This window comes from Lissotriton vulgaris, chromosome 12 (genome assembly GCF_964263255.1).
Source record: "Lissotriton vulgaris chromosome 12, aLisVul1.2, whole genome shotgun sequence".
NCBI classification, from domain to species: Eukaryota; Metazoa; Chordata; class Amphibia; order Caudata; family Salamandridae; genus Lissotriton; species Lissotriton vulgaris.
In genome coordinates this window covers 264,188,583-264,209,548 of record NC_141700.1, presented here as the reverse complement: position 1 = coordinate 264,209,548, position 20,966 = coordinate 264,188,583, and the positions used below count along the sequence as shown (strand labels likewise).

Genomic DNA, 20,966 nt, shown 5'->3' with positions numbered 1-20,966 from the left:
GTGAGAGAAAGAGAGAGAAAGGGATAGAGAGTGAGAGGAAGCAAGAGAGATATGGGGATATACAGAGGGAGAGAGAGAGTAAGAGAGCAAGAGAAGGATAGGTATAGAGAGAAAGATTGAGAGGGATAAATAAAGAGCGAGTGAGAGAGCGAGAGAGAGAGGATAGAGAAATAGAGAAAGGGAGAGGGATAGAGAAAGGGGGAGGGAAAAAGAGGGAGAGAGAGAGGGAGAGGGAGCAAGAGGGGGCGAGAGAAAGAAAGAGAGAGGGAGGGAGGGAGAGAGGGGGAGAGAGAGAAAGAGAGAGAGAGAGAGAGTGGGAGAGCGAGAGAAGGATAGAAAAAGAGAGGGATAGAGAGAGGGATACAGCGAGAGAGGAGAAGAGATGGAAGGAGAGAGAGAGGGAGATAGAAAAGGAGAGAGAGAGAGAAAGGGGAGAGATGGAAGGAGAGAAAGGGAGAAAGAGAGAGATTTCCATCATTTCACTACAGAACATACCACTAACTTACTTATAATTTTACCCTCTCTACACCAAAGCGCCATCGTTGTTCCACATAATGCAATATTATTTCACTACAGAATAAGGGAATAGTTGAACTAGATAAAATAGATATTATTGTATAAAAAACGGGTATCAATGTACCGAATAACATGTCATTACGGTACAGCAGTATATGCCCATTAATGTAGTACAGAATGTCCCCTTGGCTGTACTTTTGAATGTAGCCATCTTTGTCCCAAATATGACCATCTCTGTGAGTCTGTACTACAAAATATGCAATGATTGTAATACAGAAAATGCAATATGTGTATTATAGTATGTCATTGCTACACTACCGATTGAGGCTATTGCACTACAGAGTGTCATCATTTCACTAAAGAATAAGGCTAGTATTGCACTGTAGAATGGGCATGAATGTAATGTCGTTTTGTACTATGTTATATGTTCATTATTTTACACAGAATGGTTCCATGACTGTACTACAGAATTAATGCAATCACTCTCCTACAGGACTGAGGCCACAACTGTCCTAGAGACTATGTAATCATTTCACTACAGAGAATGGCTATTATTGCCCTACAGAATAGGCATTAATGCAGGGCAAAACATGCTGTTATGCTACTGTAGTAAATGTGCATTAATGTATCACAGAATGTTCCCATGGCTGTACTGAAGACGGTGGCTATAGCTGTATAGAACATGAGTATCAGCCAATACTATCAATCAAATACTCTTTATCTATACTATTATCCCACTCAAATGTCCTTAAACAATCAGAGACGGCAGCACCAGACAGATACACAAAAATAACCACACATGCAGAAAGGCAAACAAGAAGCAATCAGACATTTAATTACACATGGAAACTGTCAGACAAGTATTTAGACACTGACACAGAGGCAGACACAGTCATGGTGCCACTTTAGCACACAATGTAGCTAGACACAAAGATCCAGATGGATGCAATCACACAGAGACAGACTGTGTACACACTGTGACAGACAAACATACACGTCACAGCCAGAAAAACAGTGATACAGCTATATCCAAAGAAATATATTAATATGTAAGTAAGTAAAATGTTAGCTACCCAAGAGAACTACTCTCCTCATGGCTATTAAGTAGTTCGGAAACTACTGCAATTGTCTTTTTTGTAAAGCTCTTTTTATATTAATGACGTAGTATAAAATGTATTTTTATTTTTGTATAGTAATTTTGAAATTAATGATGCTGTAAAATGTTAGATTTGTATTTTTATGAGTATGTTTTTACTTGGTGATGTAAACAATCATAAATTGATCTAATAAATTACTTACTATTAATATGTATAAACAACACACACGATAGAACAGTGGAATACAGTCAAACACATGCTGTCAATCAGACGTACATACAGCACGGAAACAAAGTGACACACAGCAAAGACACAGTGTCACACAATACATACACAATGACATAAAACATGCACACAGTGACACTGCAGCATACAGCACATATACAGATCAAAACCACAATGACACATAGCACAGAAAACAGTCACACAACACACAATACAGGCTTATAGTGATACAAAGCCCATAAGTTATGATGACACACGCAGCACGGACAGTGATAGACACCACACAGTACAGGGATGCAGCAGAGACCACATCACAGCAAAACACACATCTGTGGCATGCACACACCTGTTACTGCCAAAGACACCACTGTCACAACATCTAACATACCTAGACGTAACATAGCCAGACACACACACAGACTCAAATATCAGGCACAAGGCACAGTCACAATGAAGACTAACACAACTGCATTTGCTACATCAAGCCACACATGTACCACAGCCACAACTTTAACACTACAGCCAAGCCAAGAAAGGACCATGAGCCAAACTCAGAAGAGACTGTGGAGGTATAGGTAAGGAATGTCCCCAAAGTTACCTTGAAACTGTAGAACTGGTACCAGAGAAGAACATCTCTACACTGACCTAGTTTGCTACTCACCATGGAAGTTATCCACGTCACGAGAACACATGTCCTCAGTCTCGGCCTGTTCCTGCCTGTGAAAATGATTCCTGTTTTGGGAACATCTCTCCACAGCCATGGCCTGGTCCCGTCTGTGGAAATTATTCATCCCGGTTCTGCGCTGCGCAGTGGAGTCAGAGAGAGTGAGTCTCTTGAGACGAGACAACCGCACCAGAGCCTCCAGTTTGTGAGAGAGGCTGGGGGCCGCCCATGCCCCAAATAATGTTTGCTCCATTTTGGTTTTTTTGCACATACCATCTGATTAGGCCTCAATCTGATGGTATGTGCAAAAAAATTCATTGGGCCTGTATTACTTTAGTTGGCCGCCTGAGGCAACCCCCGAGAGGCCTAGCAATCACAGTAGCCCGCGATTAAAGTAGGAGAACGAACGAAGCAGCCAGCCTGCATTACCTTCGTTCTCCTACTTTAATCGCAGCCCGGACGCCAGCACCATGCGCATGAAATCAAAAATTTGAATCATGATGATGATTATTTGTCATATTCCCGAACGGTGACAATCATCATGGATTCATCATGATTACAATTTTTGATGTATTGCCTGCAGCCACAGCCCGCGACGGTCCTGTGAGCACGCAACTCAGGCCACCTCGCTCCGCACTGCCTCTGCCCTGCTCACAACACCAATCAAATCCACCACTGCACGCGATGCCTGCCCAGTGCCACCACTGCCCACCATGAATGATCATTCATTGCCGACGACTGGAGTGGATGGAAAAACTCTGCTCAGACAGGAGGGGGCTAGAAATTATTTCATTATGGCCGCACGGTCAGGCCTGAGCACGGTGCCTCTACCTCTCTGTCTCAGTCGTCTGGGATGCAGGCAGTCACGCGCACTTTTAATTGCGTGAGGCCCAATGCACATGCGACATGACAATTGGTCACCCATCAGCCCCACCCTAAGGGTGAACTGAAGAGTGGCGCGCAAACGCCCGGAGGAGGAGACAATGCATCTGGGCGCAGGCACCTCCTCCTGATTACTAAATCCACATAGCAGCAGGCTGCCTGCATGGTCTGCACCGGGTCAATACAGTTGTGCTTTTTTCCCTTCAGGCTGCACTGCGGAGCGGAGACACGGACAGAGGGGAGTAGTAGTCTCAGTCTGGCAGACTCAGACAGTCAGACTACTGTGACTCTCTGTGAAGCATAGATACCAAGGTTTGAGATTGCTTATGTGTGACATTTTCATAGTTTCATGATAGCTATGAATGATATTCAATGACCAATGTGCAGGCAATGTGTGACACTTAAAAATGACACTTTCTCACGAGTAAAATCAAGCAATGAAGTTCATGGAGACAGATAAATATCAGAAGTTACACCCATATGAACAGCGAGAAACTGTAAGAGCATCTTGAAACTGCTACATAGCACCTGAATGGAAGGGCACTCATCGCTCTTTCATGTTTTTCATTTATTTTATAGTGCTCCTCGTACTAGGGTGTAGGAGCACTTTACATCATGCACACATTATAGATAGACAATTAACCATACGTGTGTAAATCAGCCAAAATGAAATGCTACATAAAACAGTGAGGATTACAAGTTGTAGAATCACATTTCATCCATACTAGTAAGCAATATATTTTTAGAGTGTTTGTTCTGGAGAAGCACAAGCACATGATTTAAAAGGTTCCTCTGTGGTTGGTTTTACTTAAAACAATATATTTCTATCCAAACTAAACATTTTAGCAACATTAGGATAATGAAAGTCTGAGGGAAAACGTAGCCCTGGGTTCTAACCTTTAAAACACACTTTTTGAATACAGACCCTTTGGTGTAGTTCATAAGTAATTGTGCTATATTAGGATTGTAATTTAGGATTGTAATTTATGAAGTGTGACAAAATCGGTTACCCACTGACCTACCCACATAAAATGCACTTTAGTGATCTACATGTACACGTTCTTTTGCACGGGAATATTAACATTCTGTTGTGCTCTTCAGGAGGGTGAAAACCGCTACTATCCAAAATGCCGATCTTGTTCCAGCAGCAACATTATTCTAAACATATGCTGTGATTACCTTAAGAGCTTTAGAAGACCAGAAACAGCGAGCTGTTAGGCAGACTCAGTCAGAGCTGTAAAATAAATTATATTTTCAAGTCCAGTGCTATAATAATGACAGAGCTCGGCCTGCAGCGGCACCAGGCCAGCCTGTGACGTGAGCAGCCAATAGCAAAGCTTCTAAAGGCGAAGTCAAGCTGTACATTTAAATGTTATTTACAAGTTGTACAAGTAACACAGACCTGATTGAGTCAGGGCCATGACGAGTCTCCGGCCATCTCTCTGAAATGAAGACTGTGCAATTGCAAAAGCTCTGACTTCGGTCTAGGCGCTGCCTGCAGCATAATGAGGCTGGCACCATTAACGGGCGGCACAGGCAGCAATGTGAGCAGTGGACGCCTTACGCACGCACGCCCGCCCACCTCATGAGTGATTACTTACTGTATCCAGACTCTCCACTCAATCAATCAAATCAAATGTATATTGTTTCAGCGACGTGAAACCATGACAAGTGCGCTATAAATGCAATTACAATTCAGCCGCCGATGAGTGTGACCCACGTTATTTCACGGACCGAAAATCGGCCCCAGACACAAAACCGGCCCCCTGGCAGAAAACCGGCCCCAACCCCCTCCAGCCTACCGGGGGATTGCCCGGTGCCCGCAATTATCAGTCCGGCCCTGCCCCTTGCGCCACTTTTGCGTCACTTTTCCCATGTTAAAGTGACGCAAAAGTGGCACAAGAGGCTTGTAAATCTACCCCCAAGTACTTCTGCTTCACAAAGGGGCTTGTAAAAAACGAATGGTGGAAAGGCACACATATCTGTGCAACTTAGTAAGTGCAGGCTGTTCAATAATCAAACAAAAATCTAAAGTGTTTGTTTATTGGGACCAAATGTAAGTCTCAATGAAACTTGTACCAAATGCTTTACCTAGTCAGGAAGTGTTTGGTCCCGTTGCACACTTTAATTCAGTGAATTCTTAAAGTTTCTCGAATGGGTGCAGTTTCTGATATTGATACGTTTATCTTGTATTCATTGCTCGATTTTACTTGCGAAAAAGTGTCACTCATAGTAGTTTAAATGTCACTCAATTACACTGACATTATGAATGTCACAAATGGCAATCTGAAACCTTGGCAGCTATGCAGAGTGAAGGCGGGCAAGGGAGGAGACAGAGAACCGGATACATCAGCTGGGGCCTGTGATCTTGCACTGCTTCCACCGCACGCAGTAGAGGGAAAATAAGAGGTGAGATTTTGCTCGCTCTGCACTGTGGGAAGTGAGAACAAGAGCTGTTCTGCAATGCAGGCGCCGGGGGATGGAGACAAAGTCACTGTGTTTTCTCGGTCACGTCGTGTCTTGGGGGCGAAGGCAGAAAGGCAGCGGTCTGTCCTGGCACTGCACACTCTGTCATAGAGGGGATCGGATGTATTTGGCACTGCGTGATTTGGGGTCAAGGGGGAGCAAGGAAGGATGTGTGGATTGGAACTGCAGGCATTAGAGTAAAGGGAAATGTAGGGGGGCAGGTTGTGGCACTGCCGTACAGTAGGGTGAGGTGGGCACGCCAGGCAATGCGGCTTAGGGGGGGACTAGGTTGATGTGTTCCGTACTGCTGCATGCCCTGGGTGTAGGGAGAGCAAGATGGATGTGTTCTGACACCCCCTAAAGTGAAGGGCGGGGAGATGTGTTCTCGTACTGACACAGCAACGGCATGGATTGGTGTTAAGGGAGATGTGCTCTGCCCGCATCGTGTCATGGAAACATGGGGGCGTGTTCTTATTTGGCATACACCGCTATATTTCCCATTTCCGTGTTTGATTTCAGGTGCCTTTCCGCTACGGCTCTGCATCCTGATGGGTGCTGGTAAGGCAAGTTGGCGGGGCCTGGGATTCTCAAGGAATGAGAACATCAGTTAAGCGGGCACTGTTGATAGGGCTGGATGCTTTGGTGGATGGGGATGCTGTAGCCCTGCAGGGTCATACTTGGTTGTTGCTATAGTGGCTTGCTGCTGTGGTGGGTATTTGAGAGTTTAGCGTTTAGAAATCAGGAATATATGTTTACATGCCCTTGGAAATTCAAGGGAAACTGTTCTAAGATTAAGTGATCTACATAGGATTGTTGAATATGTGACAACAGCCAGTTAGATTTTACTAAATGTTTGACCGTTCAATGCGTTTTTTGCTTCTTTTGGAAACAGAAAATGTCCTTTCACCATTTGTGTACAGATGGGTTGTATAGTACCTTGTAGTACATAGCTATAGGCAACTTAATGTTTAACAAACTATAGAAAATGTAAAGCACCCATGTGAGAATTCACATGAGCAAACCAGTCGAAGCTTCTCCACATCTTCCATTTGGAATCTTACATCCAGACCTTTGCCTCACCTGGATTTGGGTTCCACAGTCTGTGCGGTTCACATGGGTCAGCTTGGCAGACATATAGACATGTCCTCCTAGAGTAACCTCGTTGAGCTTACAATTGGCATGGTTTAAATGGAGTACACTTGTAGGTGTGCCGTAAAACACAAAAACATCCTTCCTCACAGAAACAGTCATCTGATTTTCATCACAGATAAGCTGAACTCGTATATCTGGAGAGAGAGAAAAAAGAAAGTTAGACGACCTTATTTAAAAACGCAAGAGATTACAACCACCTTGACACAAAAGTCATTATGGTGCACTTTATGAACATTCCACGCCAGATTGCCAGATGTTCCCTTCCAGCAAGCCCCCGCCAAGTTGGAGCATGGACCAACTCGGCTCCCAAGGCCCTCATTGACACATTCAACCAATTGTCTATGCTTTAGATTGAGCAATCAAACAACATTACTGGAAGAACCTAATTCAGTATTGGCCTCATCATAAGACGCTTCCAACTAACTTATTAGTTGCCAAAATTAACTCTTAAGCAAGTCTTCCCTCACATGCCAGCGACTAGTTATTGGAGACTAACAGGTTTGGCAGAACCACTAATAAAGTCCCTTATCCATAATGGCCAACAGAACCTGTAGACTTTAGCTAGGATTAATGCAAGGGGCCCTTTTAACGATTCTAGAAGGTAAGTTGTCCACTGTGTCATACAGGAGCGGCTTGGTCTACCTACTTGGCAGTTCTTGTGCCTGGATGAGAGAACTCAGTTTCCACCACTGGATTTCATTATAACCCTCAATAAGAATGCTATTAAATCACACTGCAAACTAACGCAACCCCGGAATAAAGGTTTTAATGCAGCACTATTCCATAGCTTGAGGCAGGCAAGCACTAGGAAGGGAGACACAAAGCGATATCACTAATGAAAGAAAGACTGTAAAGTCAAACCTGCTCAGACTGGCTATTAAGGCTATGCAATTCAACCACAAACTGAATGTTGTCCGCGCAGGAGATGAACAGGTTTATCTGGAGCTAGCGAGATTAATCGAACAGCCATCGCCTGCCAAACGCTGGGACGGTACTCAGGAGCAGATTGAAGACAGCTAGAGTGAGAGGAAGTGTTGGCCCATCTGAGATCAGGGAGACCATGATCAGCAACAAAGAGCGGGTACTCATTATCAAGCGCACACCATCTCTCCACTCTTCCAATCACGACGAATCATTAACTGTTAGCCATGCAGCAGCGGTTTCTCCAGTAGGGCGGAGGACCATCGCCGCTACACTGCAAGTGCTGAAAACATGAGGAATAAAATGGCAATAAAACAAATTTATAACAATTTTATTTGTCATGCCTGCAGCAGAGTCGGAGGATTGAACCAATGCTATTGATTGGCAGCAGGGAAGAGCGGTGTGCAGTGCACTTCATTTGAAAGTGTGCATGTCACTTTGGCCAGCTATCTGGTGACAGATGCTAAAAGAACAATTGATGGACAGAATACAGAACAAGGTCATACATTCACCCCAGTACAGAGATCTGGGATTAAATCCATTGTTTTTTGTCCCCCCCATGCCATTCCAATTTGAACTCTGCAATAAGCAAATCAGTCTTGACCCTCTCTCCAATGGAAACAATCTAGCCCAAAATGCCAGGCCAGGTCCTTCCTGGACTGGAAACAAGCATTCTGGGACCAGTTTCTTATAACAGCCAAAGTGACAAGTGCACTTTAAACCTCTCCAACCCGAGCTTTCTTAGACAGCTAGGTGGACAGCAGGCGCAGACCCTCAGTGCCTGAGGGAGCGTCGAGTCTGCCCGTTCCAGCCTATCCTGGTGTTTTTCATGCTGCCTGAGCAGCACAAAAGTAGAGTGTTGGTAGAAGGGAGTTGGCGGAGGCTCTGGGAGCCGGTGCAGGAGCCCTGGACTACCAAGAAGGAAAGGGGCACCGAGCCAGTGGTTGAGTAAACATTTTTATTTAAATTTAGTTTAACTCCCTGACCAGCACTGTGAGAAACTTGCAGGGCCTTCAGACTCAACTGCAGAGCTCCCAATAGTCGCCCATTATAAACACTGTTTAAAACTAACCACAACTGAGCGCTTTGTCGTTGAACCCAAGGGCACTATTGGTCTTCAACAGTGCCAGTCAGTGGGTCAAACATTCGCCCCACCAGTTTTGTGTGTTAGCAGTCGCCACTGAAGTCATGCTACCTGCGTTGTCCTAATCGAACATAGGCGCTGGAAGTAGGGTGCAGGGGGTGCTGCAGCATCCCCAAAACCACCTTGATGTAGTTCCAAAGGTGAATGAGCAATAGAGATGCTGTCAAGGTAAATTTTGTCACAATTTGGTGTGTATTTAAAGACAGAGGTCAAATGTCAGGCCGTGGCTTCAGAAAAATTGCTGCTTATTCTTTTGGTATTTACTTTTTTCCCTGGAGCTTCAAATTGAGAGGATTTTAGAAGTTGAATTAAGTAACTACCTTGTGGTGTGAAAGAAATGGCAGTAGGATGTAATTTTCCCTTACATAAAATGTAAATACCTATAAATTAATAGTACAGATATTGCAAATTAAATCAGAAGTTAGGAAAACACAGACGAAGTGCTCTTTTGTAACTTTGAAGTGACATGGACAAAGCTAACAGGATTAAAACAAAATCAATAACACTTCTTGGTGCTGCGCAAATGACATTCGCTGAGCCACAATTTCCACACATTATCGTGTGTGCTTTATAGTTTTAGGAGTCTACGTGTCTGTGCAAAATTAGTAACCAATATAATTGAGAAAGATGGTCTGTAAATTACAGCCCTACTGCAATGCTTTAGTAATATACGTGTGACAATGTGCTTTGAAATGCACCACCTGATACATACACACTCTTGCCTGATGGGCGTGGCTCATGTGCGACATTTGCTCTTTGTGTAGCCCTTGGATTTCTCACAATCCCTATGCTTTCAGGTACTTAACATTGATGGCAGCACCCCTACCCTGAAGATTGCTCCAGTACCACTGAAATCAAGCCACGCGGACATTCTCCTGGAGGGACTGCCCTCTCCTCTGCAGAAGGACTAAATAAGAAGGGAGATTGACATAACTTATGCGCAGTATTGGGAGCGAACAGACTGCGATGGAAAGAGGCGGGGGCGGAAGAGGACACAGCATTGCTCATGGACAACCAGAGTAAGGGATATCCTGGGAGGGAGTCTGTAAACAAGCAGATATATACCAGCATATGTGACTGATTATATATGGGGACAGTTGGCATAAATGGGTAGAGTAAGCCAGCTGTTCCGCACTCTTGTGCAATAGGACCATTTCGGATCTTGGTTTACTGAACCCAAAGCTCTGCACCAGTCGCAGAATCATCAGGAGTGCAGCTTGAAGCAAGTGTGAACTGCCATGAGTAGAGAACTGATAATTTAGCCTTAGGTCGTTTTTACACATTTTAAGGGAGAATATATATATATTTTATACACATCATTAAAAAAAAATCTTAGAAGTTCAATACATTTTTTTTTTAATTACAATAATGTTAAGTTACGCTCAGGTTTCACTCGTACAAAACCAGTGAAATTCAGCAGTTATAGTTACTGGAGCCAAATATAACTTACGCCCCCACAATGCACTGCTTATGACCTCACATAGTGCATCCCTCATGACATGGTCAATGACATCACTTATGACATCCAGTGATGAGGAGTGTTTTCTAAGTGTTTGTGCGTGTTAAACTTCTATACTATGTACCACAAAAGTTACATTATTTTACTTTGTCTACTACTAATGAGTAATTCTTTTTTAAACAGCTAATTGAGTCGCTGGGTGAATGTGTATGTATGTGTGGGTGGGTGGGTGTCAGAGTGACTGTACAGGTGTGTGTGTATGAGTGGCTGTCTAGGTTTTTAAGTGAGTGTGAGTAGTGTAAGCAGCTGCTTGGGTGACTTGGTTGTGCGAGTGGCTATATTGGGGAGTGGTTGGGTGTGTCAGTAACTGTGGGTGAGTGGCTGTGTGAGTGGTTGTGTGGGAGAGTGGTTGTGTCTGACAGTGAGTGGGTGTCTGCATGGCTGAATGAGTGAGTGATTGGGTGTGTAAATGGCTGTATGGGTAAATGACTGTTTGAGTGTTTAAGTAAGCTGATGTGCGAGTGGCTGTATGGAAAAGCGGATGAGTGGGTTTGGCTGTATGGGTGAGTGGTTGTATGGATGTGCAAATGGGTATGTGTGGATGAGTGGTTGTATGGGTGAGTGAGCAGCTCAGCTGAGAGGATGGATTGGTGAGAGTGGTTGTATAGGTTAATAACTGGCTCTATAGATAAGTGAGTGGTTGTATTAGTGCTAGTGCAGACCCCCCAGGATATAGCGGCATGGATTAGCAAATTTAGCGGCACAAAAATGGAAATTTAGCGGCACAAATATGGAAATTTAGCGGCAATTTTGCGGCATTTTATGTGGCCATTTTTCCTACAACAAACACAGATATCTTAGTTTTGTTAGTTACTTAACAACATGAAGCTATGTATATTTGGTTTCTTTACAATGTAGACACTTTGGGGCAGATTTACAAGCCCCTTGCGCTGCTTTTACGCCGCCGTTGCGTCACTTTTTTGACACAGCGGCGGCGCAAAAGATGCACCATGGTGCAGGGTATTTACTACGTGACGCATCTCCCAGATGCGTCACGTTGCAAAGCCTTGCGCCAGAAGAGGCGTACCATTGCAGGTCAGTTTGTGTCTTGCAATAGCCTTAGAGCTTGGTGCCACTGTACCTGCTGCACTAATGATGGCTATACCCATCGCCCCTTTTATTAGTAAGCACGTTAAATAGTACAGTGTATTTTGAACACGACCTGATATCCCACCGGATGCCCGTTCGACAGACCTAAACACTAGAGAAAGAGCAGTCAAAACCGCCAAGTGGTCACTTGTTAAACAGTAGCGAACTGCATGTTGGTACTTGTAGTTTCGTTGCAAAATGTCAGCCTGCAAATCGTCTCAGATTTAAAAGCGGGGACTGATTGAAGTTGACACCCATGACATGGGGCCACTTGACGCCCGTGTTAAATTTCTCGCCTCTAGGATTTTTCCCATGGCTCACTCCCAGGGGGAAATGGTCTGCAATAGGTGAGCTCAACCCTCTGACTTCATCCCTTGTCCAGCGCGCCTCTGCAGATACCCCGTCCCGTGTGCGCCTCAGCTCTCTCGGCTGAGTGGTTCTGTCTGTTTATCTTGAGGGACAGACATCTCTGCACGGCGCTCCGTCTCCAAGCCAGCGAATAGGGTGACCAACTGGCATTGGTGCAAATTCAGGACGGTGAGTGTAAAAATTCAGGACAAAGGGCCAAAATTCAGGACACAAATTCAGGACAAAACTTCAGGACAATAGGTACGTTTTACAGACACATCAGAGGTCGCGCAATAGTATATAAGTAAGCCCAGCCATTTCCAAACATATTCAACCGTTTGCAAACCTATCCATCATGTATCCTTTCATCTATCATTTCACTCATCCATCCCTTCATCCATCCCCTCATCCATCCTTTCACTCATCTCCATTATCCATCCACCCTTTCACCCTATCCATCTGTACACTTATCCATCCACTCTTCATCCCATCCATCCATTCACTCATCCATTCAGCCATTTACCCTTTCACCAATCCAGCCATCCTTTCACTTACTAATCCTTCCACCCATCCACTATTTTAGTCATCCATCCATCCTCCCTTTCTCTCTCCATCGACCCTTTCACTTAGCCATCCTTCCTTCCATCCATCCTTTCACCCACCCATCATCCATCCATCCATCCATCCATCTGTCCTTCCCCTCATCATCCATCCTTCCCCTCATCACCCATCCATCCTTCTCATCCATCCATCCTTCCCCTCCATCCATCCATCCTTCTCCTCATCCATCCATCCTTTCCATCCATCCATCCATCCATCCATCCCCTCATCCATCCATCCTTCCCCTCCATCCATCCATCCATCCTTCACCTCATCCATCATCCTTCCCCTCATCCATCTTTCCCCTCATCCATCATCCAGCTACCCTTCCATTTCTTTATTTTCTTAAATTATAGACTGCATGTTTGAAGAACCGAGGTTTGCTTACAATTTAGTGACCGTAATTACGCTCTGTGAAGAGAACCACGTGCTGCCTCGGTGTAATCTGGCCGAGTCTCGGATGTTTGGAGCCCTGGGTAGAAATAGAATGTGTGAGCCCCCCTCTAAATAGCAGAGACATGACACATTGCCTCGTACAGGAATTCACAGAGCAGGGCGCTTGCCGCCCCTGAGTTCGAGAGACAACCCTCTAACCTCACCTCTCCCCAGCCCCTCTTCCACCTGCTGGCGCGTGCTGCCCTCCTGGGACCCTGTGACCTCTCAACTGGCCCCTCTCGGGCTCTCCGTGGCTGGATAGCTGAACCTGTCTGCTCCTTAACAAGCACGTGCGAGGTGGGATCAATGGGGCGCAGGCTAGCCACTGAAAGGTGCTTTTATCTGATAATTAGCATCAACTTGGAGACAAATTGATTGTTGGCTCGGGGTAAGAAGGAAATGGCAGTCGCGGATTCCACCATCAGGCAGGGCTGTTTGCATGTGAATAGATGTCGCTGCTCCTGAACCTGCAGCCCCTCCCTCTCAGTCACCTTCGAAGCACCTCTTAACAGGTCATCAAGGGCTGGAGGTGTGAGGGTTGCAATCCCGCTGTGCCTCTCCAATGCTGCTGGTAAAGCAGACCCCCCAGGATATAGCGAAAAATGCCGCGATTTCTACAAAAATGCCGATTTCGCAGGCATTTTTGTAAATATCGCGGCATTTTTTTAAAAGTGCCGATTTCGCGGCAAATTGCGAAATCGCGATATCCTGGAGGGTCTGACTAGTATGGGTATATGAGTGGATGTGTGAGTGGGTGTAGGAGAGGTTGTATGGGGGTGTGAGTGGGTGTGTGTGTTAATGGTTCCTTGGATGATGTCAGATGTCACTGGCCGTGTCATGATGTAATATGTGAGGTCATAAGTAGGGTATTCAGACAAATAAGAGTTGGAAATGTCGACCTACACAAATATTGAGCTGGAATTATTGTGACAAATATCTACAGCAAGAATATTGACTTTAAGGTAAGAAGTATCGTGTAAAAAAAATTCGGAGTCATTAATATCGTTTGTAAAAATAGTTGTTTAAAATATAAATTTTAATTAGGTTTATGTATTTTAGTATATATTTTAAATGTATGATGTATTTTTTTAACAAGGTGTTTGTTTTTGAATGAGTTACATTTTTAGTAGGTATCAATTTTATTTTAATTAAATGTTGAGTTTAGTTCCTTAGTGGGTTGTGGGTTTATAGGGGACTAGGGTGGGAAGTAATGTAATAATAAATTAATGATTTGTATTTATAAATATTTAATTGAGATTTTATAGTATTAATTGGGTTTTATTTTTTGTAAAGTTTGTGTGGGTTGTGGGGTTTATAGGGGTATAAGGTGGGAAGGGATTTATTTGTAATTAATTATTGGTTAATTATTAATTAATTGGTAATTTATGGAAATTGTGTAATTAATTTTAGGTGGGTTGTGGGGTTTATAGGGGTAAAGGGTGGGAAGTAATTTAGGTTTAATTGATAAATAATTAGAGTAACTTTAATTTGTGTGTGGGTTTTGGTTTTATAGAGGTAAAGGGTGGGGTGCAAATTAATTTTACTTACTTTATAATTAGTTGTTAAACACTATTATCCTTAATTGAAGATACATTTTAAATGTTTAATTTTTTACTGTTTAATTTTAGGTATGGGTATTCTAGGGGCAAAGGGTGGGAAGTTAATTGCTATGTATTTTAATTAATATTTAATTGACGATTTTAATTATAGTATTTTTTTCAATTAGACGTGGGTTGTGAATTGTGTGGTGTTAACTGGTAGGAAGTAAAACTACATTTATGTTTAATTTGTAACTAAAAAGAATTGTTTTTGAAAATTATGCATTTTAATATAATATTTGTAGGTATGTGATGTGTATTTAACATTACAATATGTTTTTTTAATTATATTTCTATTTTAATTTATTTTTTTTAAATATTTGTTGTTGATATTTTGTTTGTTTTTAATTTTAAACTGACTGGAGTGGGGATAGTCATTTTAAACCCTCTGCTATCCAACACGTTTCCTACTGTTGAACTCACTGAGTGGCAATAGTAAGTTTCTTACCTCTTCGCTATCCAACACTTTCCCTATTGTTGCCCTGACTGGAGTGGGTAATGTAAGTTTAGACTGTTCAAATAGATTTTAGGTTATTGGTGTATGTATGTATGTATATTTGTTACATTTGTATACAATTTTGAAATTATAAAATAAAATTAATTGTTTATTAAATGCTTTAAAGTAAATCTATATAATATAGGTGTTTCACTTTTTAAATTCAGTTTATTATATTTGTTAAAATGTATATTAAATCAATATTTTTATATATTTTTTTATTTAAAAAACGATATTTTGTACAACTATATTTATGACCGATATTTTTTCAATATTTTTGTACTTTCCATTATTAGGATGTCGATATTTTTTACATCAATATTAATAATTCTATATTGGAGTATGGGGATATTTTAGGTGTAGACATTGTGTCAGTGAACCCATAAGTAGTGCATGGGGGGGGGGGGGGGGGGGGGGGGGGGAGTACGTTACAATTAGCTTATGCAACTATACCTGCTGAATGATTTTGTAAGCGTGAAATCTAAGCCTAACTATAACATTCCTGTAACCTTTGCTTTTTTTCAGTACATTTCTACTTTTGTAAAATTCTATTTCTTAACTAAAACATACCTGTAACCTTTGCTTTTTTTCAGTGACTTTGTAAGATTTTAATTCTATTCCTAACTAACCACTAACCTTTGACACCAAGTGTGTGAGTGCATGAGTGTTTCAGTGAGTGTTAGAGTGCAAGTGGGTTTGTAAGTGGGTGTGAGTAGGAGTGGGAATGGGAGTGGGGCTGGGGCTGCAAGTGGGTTTATGAGTGTCTGAGTGGGTCTGAGAGTCTGATGGGGTGGCCAGTAATCTCGGCTCTGCCGGCGGACTTTGCAGTGTTTTGTCACTATGCGCAGTTTACCAACAACTCCGCCACCACCGGGCGAGCAATGTTTACTCGTGCCCTCACCCCTAGACTTCATCCCCCAACCAGTAGTGCGTTAGTTATTGAGAAAGGGGAAGGGGCCTCCAATGAGGTCTAAGCAATTCTGCTGTGGGGGACTTACGTCTGGCAAGAATAGGGATTCTTCGCCCCCAACGACCCACAGCAGCCCAGGGGACTCCATTCCCCAACCAGTAGTGTGCCAGGAGGCCCTTTTGCAGAGTAGTTGAGAAAGAGGGTGGGGCCTGTGAGGAGGTCTCAGCAATTCTGCTGCGGGGACTTACTTGGGGCAACAATAGGCGTTCTTGGCCCCCCAACGTCCCTCGGCAGCCAAGGGGACTTCATTTCCCAACCAGTAGTGTGTCAGGAGGCCCCTTTGCAGAGTGAGTGAAAAAGGGGGCGGGCCTCTGACATGGTCTGATCACCTGCTGCGGGGCACATACTTGAGGACAATTTTTAGCCCTGGAGAGGAAGTGGTCCCTGGGGCTCTATTGGGGTCCCAGCACCCCCTCCATTAATCTTTCTTCAGCCCCAGGAAGTTGGTGGTCCCCAAGGCTCAATGAGCCTCAGGAGGGGGGCCCCATGCACCCCTTCCAATTTTCTTTTTAAAAATGCTCCCAGGAACAGGCACACTCTGTATTCTTTTTTTTGCCACGGTTTTGCGGATATGTCAGTTTTGTGGCAAAATATTCATTTTAAAAATTGCTTTTTGGCCCAATCGTGGTCCCTGTGGGACCCCAGGACCAGAGCCAAGGGATCAGTGTATTCCTACCCTGCCCTCTTTTCTTAAAACATTTTTTGTGGGGCTTGGCTTAAGTAGAGTCCCAAGACGGCTGCCAACATTTCCTGGTTGAAGTGTTAGCCAATCAGAACTCAGCACAAGATCAGGGGGGGATCGCAAAGCATCCTTGTCCCAATATTTATGTACAAATTTGGATTTTCAGTAATATCTTAAAATGATTAAACAAAGTTACACCAATTCACAAAAAGGTTGCTTTCTGGACCAAAAACCACCTTTCTGCCAAGTTTGGTGTAATCCCATCCAATGGTTTGGGCTGTAGTCGTTTAAAATCCCTATGGAAAATTGCATGGCAAAAACATGTTTTGGGAGCCTCCCCCTTTATCTTGCCCCGCCCCCCCCCCCCCCCCTGTTGACAAATCACCCAGAGAATTTCAAAACACAAGCTGAACTGACTGTCATACTAGGTTTGAAAATGTCATGAAGATTCGCCAAACAGCGCCAATGTTATTGGCAAAACACTATACGCTTTTCCTATAGGAACTAAGTCCTAACTATAACTACCTATTGGCAACCACCAGTGGATACATATCTGACACATTTGTACTAGGTTTCCAAATTGCAAGTATGTTGGCACGGAAATAAGGTTGCTGGGATTGTGGCAACCTCGAATGATCAGGACATGAACGTGTCCCACCATGAGTGGTCATCCCCCAGTGACACCACCCCAAAAGGAGAATTTCTTTTAAAACACAGACTGCAAAGTGGAAGTGGCTATACTGTAGTTTACATGTGCAGCACTTCCTCACACTCTAGTCTAGGCCTCTTAAACTGAAGGATGAGTGCTCTGGTATTAAGCCACTTCTCCAAGTTGAACTGTCATGCAAACTAGTATTGGCAAAAACAGGGCCAGAGTATTATGTGGCAAAAGATGGCCATGTCATGGGGTAATGTTGACTCAATTACGCAGCCAAAGAGAAATTATCTGGCAGTCTGACGCAATATTTTGAGATATCATTAACACAAATTATCACCGTCTGGGCTAATCTTTCAACTCATTAGTAGTTTACCACTGGAACTCGTCAATTAGCAACATAAATCACCAATCTTTGTAAAGGGTCGTCAGTACCACTACAGTTTGGACTGAAGCAATGTCAATTGACAATAAAAATTGGAAAATGATACTTATTTTTGGGAGGCAATTCAATTTGGATTTACTCCAGGATCGTAATGGGGAGGAGAGGGACATAGCATCTTTGCTTACACTTTTCAATACCACGGCCCTTATTTAGCTTGATTAAGGGAGTGTTGTGTGCTAGGATAGTGGAAGACCTTACCTCCTCCATCTCAAGAGTACTCCATCCTCCAAATTTGGAGATTACCATTTGCCCGGAGGTCTTCTCTCCTCATTGAAGGGAACCGCTATCACTTTTGTTCTATTCAACGTACTAAACGTTTGGTGGATGGCTTCAGGTTTTAACAGACATTTTCACCCAACTAGAATGTTTTTAGCCTTTGGCTTCTTAAGTGAACATGTATATACACACACACACACACAGTCAAAAAACACCAAAGAGAAAGGGATTTACACAAATCCGAGGGAGATACTCCTAGTCCCCTTGAGGTTAGATAAATAAACAAAAATGAGGATTATACCCATGAGACAAAGCACGGTCTTCATAGTATTACACGAAATAATGAGGCAGACAGGGTCTGAAATTTTCCTTAGCATAAGAAAAAAAATCAAAACCGTGTCTAGCTACTTTCTGGCGCCCATGCCAGTGATACTCTTGCCCCTTGTCCCACATCTCTTCCATAAACGGAAAGAGCCTCAAACTGGTGAGCATGGCTAGGGAGGAACTGGGGGGCAGTAATAACTGCCCTTAGCCCCCCAAAGCCCTTCAAAACAGCTCGATCAATGGATTGACTGGGAGGGGCCAGGGAATCCTTTCCAGTCCCAGCCACAGTCGGTCCCATTAATAGTGATGTCACTGGTATTTTAATGAGGCGGTCCAGAATTGAACACTGTGCCATCTCCAGGGGGATTTTGCAGATGCTGAGAAACGACTGGGCACTGGCCTTCCGATTACACCTCCGAAAGAAAGACGGAGTACTGCCAATCAGCCTGCCTACTCAATGAGTTTTATTGCTGCAGCAGTTGTAATTTTGCTACAGCTAAATGCAGGTGTCATTCTTTTTGCCTATTCTGCATTCATTTTTTCCACAAACTCCCAAAGCGGAAGTATTTTTGTGAAGATAAAAAAAAAAAAAACTGTCAAGGACCATGCTGCACAAGGTGTTCTCTCAGAGTGTGGGGGTAATAGCTTGTTTTACTTTCCTGGGTCTATTCCGCCACACCTGATCAACCAGAAAGGAAAAATATGCATTGCAAGGACTACCCTAAAGGGACAGACATCCGCATGCTTGAAAGATGGTGATTTTGAGTCTGCGGACCACCACGAGTTGGCAGGCTAAAGGAGGTCTCGTGTTCAATCAACGCATTCGGAAAATCCCATCACTTCAAGCATGAAGTCCCACCATCTGCTGTTTTACGGCCAGTGCCAGGTGGAGAAATCAAAAGTATGGGGACACTCCGCATGTTCTATACATTGCCTACACATATTATTGTATTTTTAGTTACAGAATGTTGTTTAAAATGTTTGCCTTGCTCTAGCAGATTGTTCTTTGATGTTCTACATCTCCTAAGGACATTTTACATTGAAGTTTTAAAATCAATTATGACCCAAGGGCAAATACAGTGACACCTTGACCTCTTTGAAATCTTTATTTTTTCATTTTGGAAAAAAAATACCTGAAGCAATAACAATGAAAGTTATAGATGCATAAACTTGTATTTAGAGATTAATGAACTGATGCAAGTTCTGTGGGCTGCTGACTTAAAGAAAGGATATGGTCTGGAAGTAAACTAAATTTCTTAGGATTTTACCAGAGCTACAATTTATCACAAAACAAATTCTGGAAACACGACCTCCTTTAAAACAAATGAGTATTAGAAACAGTATGGCTCACCCATGCTTCTTAAGGATAACTCATTTGAAGAACCCACCAAACTCAAGGACTACCGAGTACAGGTAATGGATAGATACTCACTCTACTCACTTCTAGCGGATGGATATGTAGCGCAATATACTAAGTTTAATTTTTGATCTTTTTTGTGAGTTTGCGGTCTTAATGTGCTCACCATGTCAAGAGATTTTTCTGTATTCTATCAATGCAGGGATCCTTACCTTAAATTGATCCATTAACATTCTAAGTCAGTAATCAATAAACTATTTTTTTCTTACCTTCATACATGTATTTTTAGGTGAATTACATGACCCCTACTTTTTGTTACATTTACTGTTTTTAATATTGTGTAATTACTGCAATGCTACTATTCTGTTTCCATTAATTGCTTAATTTTCATTAAAATGTTTGTGTTCTCAAAAACAGGTTTAATACTCAGAGTGTTTAAAGATGTTTCATGGAATGTAAGGATCTTGGGAAATCTCTTTAAAAGACATTCATCCAAACTGCATGCCTCCTTAGCACTTTTGCAATAATGTAGAATCCCCACCTGTTGATCACAAATAGGTTGTTATTGTGTGTCCTAAATCTACAAATGTTCAAATCTTCTCACAGGAGCATAATGAAGGTAGATGGATTTCACTGGATGCTCCATTTTAATAAAGTTAAATTAGCTATTTTAAACACTTACTGACCAGTACACTGTAACCCAGCCTTTTTTAACAACCTTAAATTAAATATAGCCCTACTTAGAGGCTTTAAAATGTGATCAACCCTGGATCCTATGTAATTCATGGACATTTTGTAACCTGACAATGTATTCATCCACACTTGGTTCCTGATCTAAAAATCAAAAATAGATTTAGAAGTAAATCTATAAACACTCATAATTAAATAGGAACTTGGTTCTATTTTCTAGCAGATCATGCTCTTTTAACAACGGATATTGAACAGAATTGTACTGAAACAGTTCATGGTAGATGAACGGTCAATAATGTTCAAGTAATATTCATATCAAAATGCTACCTTTACTGTGGAGTTAATTTCCCAAAATCATTTTTGGGCCAAAATCTTACATCTTATCAAACAACCTGGACACACAACGTTGTTTTAAGAACTTTTGTTAGATTGTCTATCAATAGCAAAAGGGTTACTAATAATTCTTCACATGAGT

General features: G+C 42.7%; 1 protein-coding gene across 1 annotated transcript in view; it reads right to left on the bottom strand.

Moving 5' to 3' along the window:
* The window catches only part of LOC147673921 (uromodulin-like), a 159,163-nt gene that overhangs the window by 75,340 nt on the left and 62,857 nt on the right, over positions 1-20,966 (bottom strand). The window contains exon 4 of the mRNA XM_086945014.1: positions 6,931-7,136. Coding sequence (XP_086801140.1) covers positions 6,931-7,136 — 206 coding nt within the window. The remainder of the gene's footprint in view (positions 1-6,930; positions 7,137-20,966) is intronic.